This window comes from Montipora capricornis, chromosome 6, assembly GCF_036669925.1.
Source record: "Montipora capricornis isolate CH-2021 chromosome 6, ASM3666992v2, whole genome shotgun sequence".
Lineage (NCBI taxonomy): Eukaryota > Metazoa > Cnidaria > Anthozoa > Scleractinia > Acroporidae > Montipora > Montipora capricornis.
Window position 1 is genome coordinate 1,528,823 of NC_090888.1, and position 10,000 is coordinate 1,538,822.

A 10,000-nucleotide genomic window follows, 5' to 3' on the forward strand; every position below is an offset into this window, starting at 1 on the left:
AAATGTCAATCATGTCTGGACATAAGTTTTGTACTTTTACATAGGGGAAGGAAGTTTCTAACTCATGTCAAATTCCACAAGCAAAGAACTATGGGTCACAAATACGTAAGCAACACGTGGATACAAACGGCTAAGCAAGCGTGGTACGCATGCGCGCGGCAAACATGTTTGATACGGCTGTCCAAACGAACAAAACTTCACCCATCAAATACGAGAACAAAAGAAATGTTTTAAGTTGTTAGATCTAATGTTTGATGGCCTAAAAGTTTATCAAACACGACCAAACACGATCAAACAGCACCAAACAAGGTTGCCAAACGGGAAAATGTTTGCTCACCAAATATTCAGCCCATTTATCGGCTGTTCACTGGTCACAGCGGAGTCCAGTTTGAGTAGAACAACCGCCTGTATCAATGTCTAGGGGCATGCCATTTTTAAAGGGACGCTTTCAAACGCCACATTTCAAAAGCAAAATTGAAGGTTGCATTTAGACGAGTTTATGTTGTTAACAAAATGAGTTTTAATCTTACGTTTTAAATAACCTATCAATTCAGGGAAAAAAGTCGCCGACTTCTCTGAATGAAGTGGCCGTCGCTTTTCGTGGGCTGAAATCGTCGGTTCTCGGTACTTATTGAAACCACTGATTTCATCAAAACGAAAGTTCAAAGTTAAGTTGAGGCAAAGACACTTCGTGATGCTTACCCGGCACACAGAGCGTGCATCTCATCAACGCACAAGTTGAAACCAATCAGTGTTGATCACTGGAAAAAACACTGAGTGAATGGGACAACGAAATAGTTTGACTAAAATGCTTCAAATGGAACGGTACCACTTACCTCCGAGTGATAGCCTGGGTATACTCTATTATTAACAGGCACGATGTACTCTTTAAGGAAGTGAAGCCAGTGTCGTTCATAGCCAATCTTGAAAAGAAAAAAAATGAAAAGAAAAACAACAAAATATTTTTTTGAGGTGCCTGCAAAGAAAAGGAGCCATACGCAAAGTTCATTTGCTGTGTTAAGATACAAAAAACACATATAACACCATTTTAAGCCGGAAAATTAAAAGAAAAAACAAAACCATGATATTTCAGTTCCCTCCGCTTGCCAGTCGAACGGAATCAGCACAGAGCAACAAAACGATTTAATACAATGTTTCCAGTTGCTTTGGCAAAACGAAGAAACGGAATGGGGCCAACTAACACGATCAGCAAAACCGATGGCCTTTTTCACTCTTCAACTGGCAAGTTGCAAATCATGTTGAAGCTATTGAAGAACGAGGCACAACAATGATAGCTTTTCTTGTTTAACAATATCAAAGTAAGAATTCCTGCTTTTTATAATTTAGCCGAAACCCATTTCGAATTCTATTTTGAAATGACGTAATTGAGGGTCCGAAATTAACTTTTTTATATGGGCGCCAACTGGCGACTAGATAAACATTTTCAGTCGCCAGATGGCAAATTGTGGTCGCCAAAAATTTTCGCCTGAAAATGCACGTATTGAACTTCTTTATGGATACCAGAAAACAACGACCACGCAAGTCTTGTGTATGTGTCAAGCATTATTTTTCGCTTTCGAAAACGGACATTTCTGGAGAGGAAATGTATCCGATCTCGAATGTAATAAAGAAATCCATCTGCCCCTTAGTTTGCTGAAATTTTTAGCCACGGAAACACCTGTCACGTTCTGTCGCACACAAGCCGCCATGTTGTTACCGTGCTACATTCCTCGTACCAGTCCCTTGAATCTCTTTACTGAGTCGTTGTTTTTTCGCCCGCAATACGTATTTTATGAGGAACCACGAAAAACCGTGGCAGTTTGCGACTTATGGAGGTAGTTAACGGAAACACTCCTTTCATTTTTATTTCAAAAACATCTGCAAGATAAAAAGTCAGACACCTGTTGGCAAACGGCTCTGAACTTAATTGGCGGTCGTCCACTGGTGACCAGTTGTGAAATTCTGGTCGCCAGTACTAAATTTTTAGTCGCATTAGCGACCAAGGGGCCATTTTTGGGTGTAACAATTACCTTTGTAAACTCAAGAACAGAGAGCATTTAATTCGTCAAACTTCACAGTTATTTTTCTTTTTGTTACCTTGAAAACATGTTAAAAGATCGGCTTTCCAAAACAAGCGGTTGGCAATAGACCACTTTCGATATATTAAAATTCAGTCCGAAAGAAAAGGCATCATCTCGAGGCTCTGGGGAATAAACTCACACAAATCCTTATATTTATTCCCCAGGGCCTCGAGATGATGCCTTTTGTTTCGGACTGAATTTTAATGTATCGAAAGTGGGCTATTTCACAGATGGCTTTTCGCGCCCAAAACGTTTACGGGACTTTCGAGAAACAGGCCCCAGGACGGCGCAATTTCGGGCCCTGAATAAGAGTAATCACAATGGAGCCTTTTAAACAGGTCAAAGCAATTGTATGTTATGCGTATGTGTCAAAAGTACCAACCTGGTTCATGTGAATGTCATCGGTTGGTACATTTTCGTAACCTCCGGATAGCCGCTGGTCCTGACGCGGGTAAAAAATGGGAGAAATTAATTTTTAATTTAAAAGGCGAAAACAGTTTAATTTGCAAGAGGACTAGGGCGGTTTCAATTGAGAACAAGTGATACCGCTGACCAAAAACAACAGACGTAGACAATCAAAGCAAGCCAATCACAACGCAAAGCCAATACGTGCAGCTGGCGCCAAGCGCGGGAAAATCACAAATGAATTTCCTTCGATTGGCTGAAAATATGGTGTGAAGTTATTTGGACGATAAGTGGACGTAGGAAAAAGAAGAACATGAAAAAACATCTTTATTATTATTATTCTCAGCGCATTTGAATACCAAGTTTGTACCTCATGTTTTCCTCCTGACCACTCACCAAAATGTTCCATTTCCTGAGTAGAAAAAGAACTACTTTGTAATTTATATTTTGCGCTAGTTTTCACTTTAACTTCTCCTTGTCTAGATTTGTTTCTCTTTGAAAAAAACACACATCCACGGACAACTTGTGTTTCGGGGATATGCACAATATGCCTTACCAATGTTGTGAGTAAATATTGTCAAAAGTGGAAATAAATAAGTTGGAAAAATAATGAAAAGCAGTTTTCCACGAGTGATAATATAATCTCATACCTCGACAAGGTGTTTTGCAAAAGTCTCGGTCACAATAGGGAACCAGTAAACATCAGGACAAGGCTGAAAAGACAATAATAAACCCGTTCTATCATTATTCGAAAAACCTTCACGTAAATCGAGCGTTTGTACATGCACCGACTTTGAAAAGTTCCCCTTTAGTGGATCAGCCTAAGATCGATGGAAGCAAACACAAAGAAAAAGTTCCTTTGAAATCATGCCAACAGGAATCTACATCTACATGTTCCAGCACTCGGCAAAGTCCCTTTTTGACTTATGGCTGTTTCTGCTTGGGTGGCCTCATACACCGAAAGCCTTCTTAGAGACATCACTGCCAAGCCGGCCACATCTGCTGGAGAGAACACGACAGCCACAATACCGAGGACATCCCCTACTCTTATCGAATAGTATGTAGGTTCTTTAACGTCCCACAAAGAACTTATGAAAATAGAAGCCATTTGTGAGGCGGGGCCTACGGTTTATAGTCCTTATCCGAGATGATTTGAAAGTCTATTTATTTGCAGATGAAATTACAAAGGCAGCACTTTCTCCTCAGTTATTTTACGATCCTGAGTGTTGACAGCCCGATGTTCAATGAACTGAGCCACCGGTGCACGGTGTTGCGTATCGTTACCTGTTCGATTGGAATGCTGAGATTGAAGTTCTGAGAATAGTTTACATGAATGTACTTCTCCTCCCAGTCCTGCAAAAATAAATTTAGAGAGATAAACACTAATTTTATCCTTGCCAAACACCACAACCAAAGCAATTTTATGCCTAGCAAGGGAATACCACTTCACCAGCTATAATAAATTATACCCACACTCGATCGCATTTTTGGTCTCCGCACGTAACTCTTGCTGTCCATGTAACATGTAAATATTACTTGCACAAATGAGCTAAACACATAATACTGCCCAGAATTTACCAGCTCACCACTTTGTTGTCAAATATTTCCCACAAATCATTGTGAAGCATGTCCGTTTTGTAGTTATCTGTTTCCAGAAGATGTCCAAAATCGTGTAAATTTGTGACGTACATGAAAATTCCCTGAAATCAGATGAGTAAAATACAGTGAAATGAAAGTAGTCTGACGTGACTGGGCACCCCTTTGTCACACTCTGACAACTAAAAGTACTATCAATAATAATGTTAACTTTCCCGTGATAAGCGGAATTATGCATATTGTTGTTTTAATGTTAAATTAACGCTTAAGTCAAACATGGGGGTTGGGTGCCCAGGAAAGTCGGGGCTGGATCTGCCGAAACCAAAACCAAGTGGGTAGAACACCCAAGAGCCTGCTCCACCCGCAACCCAAGCACCACCCACCAAACCCAGCACCAACCCCAGCAACTGTCAAACTGAACTGGAACAACATATACTACAAAGGGGAGAGGAGGGAGGGGACACTAATAAAGCGAGCTACACAAAACGCCCGTATACGCAGAGTACAATAAAAATCTATGAGCACATGCAAAGTCGTGCGCATAGATCACATCAGAATACCGCTCAGGCAGTGAACGCTGCAATACCCTGACATCACACCCAGAACAGTAAAAAAAGTCAGCAGACCACGCTGTGTGCCCATAAACGCCACTGCTATGTTGAGCACTGAGTACACTTGCTCCTAGTCGTTAATTAAGTTAAATTACATTTAACTCTCAAATTACTGATACAATCAACTGCTAAATTGGCATATTCTGTCCCATACTTTCTCAGAAACATCTGGGATACGTATTTGCTGTTGAAAATGTAAGATATCAAGGTTATTTATTGTTATGTTTACTCACTTGTTCTCTCAAGTTCCCACACATTATCATATCTGGATCGAGGGAACCAGGACCAAAAGCCCCTTTCATCTTATTTAAGACGTCTTTCTGAATTAGATAAATACTTGAAATGAAAGGTACATTCCACACACCCCTGAAACAAACAAAACAATACAAGTTGACATCAATGTGAAACCACCTAATCATTAAGTGATTTAAATCGATGTGTGGAGACACTGTGGATGAGTGGTTACGGCCAAAACGATTTCAGTCTAAAGTGAATAATTAAGCTTTTTATTAAAGTCACAGGCCGTCAAGACCTAACTAGTTAAGGTTATACAAGACTCATGGTGGTAACAAACTCTTCTGGAAGCCTATGGAGGATATTTTTGCTTACCAGTATAAAGATAAACAAAAACTTTATCGTTTTTAACTTTGGTGTCAAAACTCTCGAAATAAAAAAACGGAAATAGAATAACAGAGTTATGTCTTACAGTCTTTCCTGTTGCACGATAGCAAGATAGTCACTTGAGCGAGCATAGTAACCATCTTCACCTATTGCACCCCAGAAATTTGACCATAACTTTCCCACTTTGGTCATAATGGGCGCTAAAATTGGTCTGTTTTGCTTGATAAGGATTTTCAAAGAATTTTTGTTTGTAAGAACAACTGAACCATCCACAGAGAACTGGTAATCACACTTCTTCTCAAGACACATCTCTCTGTAAAAAAACAAAGAAAAAAATAACACCTGTGTGAACCTCTTACTGAGCAAACGTCTGCATCTTTTGCACTTTCTTCAACGTGTCAATGACTAACATGAAGTGACAGAGGTGTAAAAACTTTGAGTTATAATGAAGACTATGAAGACTATCTCTTATTAGTATCACCCAAGTAGTGGACTAATGCAAATTCTGCATTTTGATTGGATACGCTACTAGATGACTATTAGTATTAGTCCTCGAGTATGGAAAAGCGTGAAGCTTTCTTTCATTTTATTCCGGCCAAATAAATATTTCTTCAACTTGCATTTGCTAACTTTATTGTTGCCTTTTCTGTCCGACTAGTTGGGTGATACTAAAACAATTAGACCCTTCGCCCTCAAGGGCCACGGGTAGCCCTTGCGGGCTACGGGTCTAATTGTTAAATAACCCAGTCAAGCAGGATAAAATTTAGCAAGCTGCTTTGTACAATACAGCCAGCTGCATCAACCACTCATACATGTAGCATCTGCGGTACATGTACAGGTACAGGGCTTTCAATAAAATTTTGAGTAGGTCTACCCAAAGAAGAGGCGGCTGTGGAAATAAGGCCTCTCCGTTTCCTATTTTTCTCCGGATACTCTGGTTTTTTTCCTGTCCTCAAAAACCAACATTCAATTTGATTTGATTTGTGTTAATTGTTAATTTCAGTTTACAGTGTCCCCAATTAGTGCTTCAGGGCTAGAAGACTAGCCACTTACATAAAGTTCCTTTCTTTTCCTTTCCAGCAGCCACAGTATTCTACCTCATTGCCTCAAGATCTAATAATTTATAACCAATCTGTCAAACCATAAGGATGCAAAGTTCTACAAAAATCTCAAGGTTACAAGTCTTACATGGCATGATTCCTGGCTTCATACTCTAGCAAATTATCTTCAGGCTGTAGTACAGTGACAGAGCTGAAACTGTCCTTTATTTCATCTGTCAACCAATCTGTGATTTGAGACCTGTGGTAAGGAACCTAGAAAAAACAAAGCAGTGAATTTAGCCTCGCATTCACAACAATCTGCAGACAGCAAATGATAAGCAAACTTGTTTGATTCTTGTTTGAATCATCAAGGAAGACACCAGACAGCTTTGGACCACCTCTGATGATGACACTAGACTGGAGTGTTGAAATGTGGGGTCTTTAAATTGTAACTTTTCAAGCCACATTCAAATTTCTGTAAACCACAGTAACATCAAACTAAATGTCAGAGAAAGATTGTCTTTGAGATTATTGACCACTCCCCTTCGTGGGCAGACACTTGTACTACGAAAACCACCAATCCGTGAAATGGGCACGAATTACCAAGTCACTGCCCCGCCCACTTTCGTTAAACATTTTGATGAAATTCCTTTCCCACGGGCTAAGGTGAAGCGGAAGGACTGCAACAATGGAAAAAACACATTTTCAAAATTTAACTCTGTTTTCTTTGACAATCGCAGAAAAACCTCCCACAAAGAAACCTGTGGTGAGTGTGGTGAAGTCTCCCCCATTTCCAATTATGTCTTGTATAATCTTCCTTCTCAAGTCTTCTCCAACAGCTTTTCCACGATCATACAGACACGTGCGCTCAGTTCTGCCATGGTCAAACAAAATACCTCTCAAGGATTTCAACCATTTACAAGCGAAATTGGGTGTGGCACAGACACGTAAATTCCTGCTCATTCCACAGATCAGTGGTTTTTGTAGTAGGTACAGTTGAATGCCTAGTGTTCGTTTTTCTACTCAGTTATACCATGTTATTTACTTTCGTTTATCTTGTTATCATTTAACATTCGTTAAGGAAGGTTCAATTAATTTGGCACCCCCCCTAGTTCTTTTCACTATATCCAGATTTTTCTAAGGTTTGTACTGTCCCAATTAAGCTCTCGCGTATACTGTGACAAGTCTGTGGCACATTTTAGAAACATAATCATTACTACATGTAACTGCAAAATCTTGTCGTATGTCTAATGCTAATTGGAGAAAAATGTTACCAGTTCTCAGGGAAAAGTTGGGCAGGTTTGAATTCAATGAAAACAAGCAAGACTCAAAGAAGGGGGGTGCCAGGGCGTAACTAGTCAAAACAAGAACTAGAAAAAGTAAGAAAGGCTTTGATTCTAAGATTAACTTTTTTTAAACACCTAAGTCACAATAGTTTCAAGATATTCAGTGTATAACAACAAATAATGTCATACATACAGCATTATGGATAAAAAGGTCCATGCGCTTTTTGGGATAATCCAGTAGCAACATTCTTTTTAAAAATTCAGGGATGAATGGTGTAGGTTTTTCAATGAATAGTCCCATCAGGATCTTGGGATATTCTTCTTCCTAAAGAACAAAAACATCAAAAGACTTAAGAATTTGGTGAAGATCTACAATCCTAGACAAATTTCATTGGGACACTACAACGCATGCCATTCTCTCTTTACCATCTCATTCCTCTTCCAACCCCCCCCCCCCCCCCTCCCTCCCCAGTCAATGTTGGCCGCAAATGATGTCATGTCATAAGAAGTACTAGAGAGTGCTGAGCACCTTCAACATTGACAAATTTGACCGAGGGGAGGAGAGGGAGTATCGAAAGGCCAGTTCTGCCATGAAATATATTTTGTGTCACATAATTGCCTAGAAAAGGTTGAATTTGTCTAGGATTGTAGAACTACTCAAATACAATTCTCTCATCTCTACAGAGAAGAATTAAAATGGACACGAGGCAGTCCTGAGTGGGGTGAGACACCATGGTAAACCATGCATGCCTCCACCTACCCATCCCTTTCAATAAGTGCACCTTTGTGCTCTAGCTACTCTCCTAATAACTTTCCTTAACTGTTACAACAAAACTAAATGAACATTTTGGAGCAATTCCTTTGATTTTGGACTACTACAAATGTAATGTAAACGTGCTAAATTGTGCAATATTTTTAGCAAACCAGAGGTGAAACTAGAACCAACAGTGACTTGCTGGATATTTTCACGTATTAAGTTTGTGTTAAGGTTTTCTTTTAATTTTGTCTGACTGTTGCAGTGGTAAAAGATGTGATTTTTGCTTTAGCGATTTTTTTTCATATTTTTGTTACACAACTTAATTTCAAGCAATAAAATGAAACCAAATTTTTGCAGGTCCTATATATATATATGGAAAAAAAACCAGATGCAATCATGGAAAACAAGACCAGAATGGTTTTTTTTCTTGCAGTATCGCAGTTGGCTTTCTCATCCGTTGCACGTAATTTGCATGCAACCAGCAAAACTTAATTTGGAGAAGTAATGCATCCCAACAAACAAATTCAAATTTTTCCACAGTTTGATGAAATAAAAAAAATTGACAGTACAAAACAATGTCAATAAGAACAGTTGTGCGTACAGACATTCAACAACAGGATTTAGACTATTTTGGCTTTCATTAAAATTACAAGACTGAATACATTGTAGACCTCATTTGTGTTCTCACAGTTGATCTGGAACGAGAATGCGATGCTTGTGAAAAGGCCCCTCGCACCTCATCAGCCTCCATTTCATAACATTATTCAAGTGCGACTGGGAGATATTAAATAATGGTCCATCAAAAACCATGATAACAGATCCTGTGAAAAATTCTGCGAAAACAAGGTACAACTATGTGTAAATGAGGTCACAACCTTGGGAGAATCCAAAGACAAATCTAATGTATCATCGGAGCATGCCACACATCCATCTTTGTAATTCCATTTATTGGGAAGATAGTTATCCAAATAATTCAGAAAGAGCTGAAAGATAAAATGAATGTACACTGTACATGACATCTGTGCTTATCATAATTGACAACAAATTTCTTACAAACAAGAAAAACTGTAACACTTAAGGAAAATGTGGTTCCAAAAAATATACTATACTGTAGAGTTTTCACATTGTTCTAGTCCTTTTCCAATTATACCATCTAAAAGTGTTCAGAGCTCTAGCATATCACTTAAATCTCTCCAGAGTCAATGTATTGAGAGTAAAATCACATTGAAAAACTTAAATTGCTAATTACTCTCCTGGCAGGCCAAATACATGTACTAGTTGAAATGGGAAAAAATAATGTTGCAAAGAATTGAACAATGGTGTCATAGATTTTGCAACATCCATAAGATACTAATAAGGTTTCAATAGGGATCAATGGGTTAAGAACCCAACTGGCAGGAGGCAGCCAGTTGGCTATTTACAAAGGGTCGCAGAGTTGAATTCGCACAAATGAACGGGATTTGAACCTAGCGAAGCCACATGCAAACTCAATGCCCTAACCACTGGATCACAGATCTACATTTGGTAATTACCACATACCTTACTGGCACCATTACCATGAACTACCAGTGGCTCAGTAATATACTTGTCATTTGCAAGCCAC

The 10,000-nt window shown here is 39.1% G+C and overlaps 1 protein-coding gene across 1 annotated transcript in view; it reads right to left on the reverse strand.

Annotated features, from left to right (window-relative positions):
* LOC138051177 (multifunctional procollagen lysine hydroxylase and glycosyltransferase LH3-like) overlaps nt 1-10,000 on the reverse strand; it is a 26,928-nt gene that overhangs the window by 1,840 nt on the left and 15,088 nt on the right. Inside the window, exons 8-19 of the mRNA XM_068897336.1 lie at nt 9,937-10,000; nt 9,273-9,380; nt 7,834-7,965; nt 6,503-6,627; nt 5,400-5,627; nt 4,927-5,059; nt 4,073-4,186; nt 3,771-3,839; nt 3,137-3,199; nt 2,857-2,898; nt 2,464-2,523; nt 837-923 (exon numbers count right to left, since the gene is read on the reverse strand). The exon at nt 9,937-10,000 is cut by the window's right edge and continues 34 nt beyond it. Coding sequence (XP_068753437.1) covers nt 837-923; nt 2,464-2,523; nt 2,857-2,898; nt 3,137-3,199; nt 3,771-3,839; nt 4,073-4,186; nt 4,927-5,059; nt 5,400-5,627; nt 6,503-6,627; nt 7,834-7,965; nt 9,273-9,380; nt 9,937-10,000 — 1,225 coding nt within the window. The remainder of the gene's footprint in view (nt 1-836; nt 924-2,463; nt 2,524-2,856; nt 2,899-3,136; nt 3,200-3,770; nt 3,840-4,072; nt 4,187-4,926; nt 5,060-5,399; nt 5,628-6,502; nt 6,628-7,833; nt 7,966-9,272; nt 9,381-9,936) is intronic.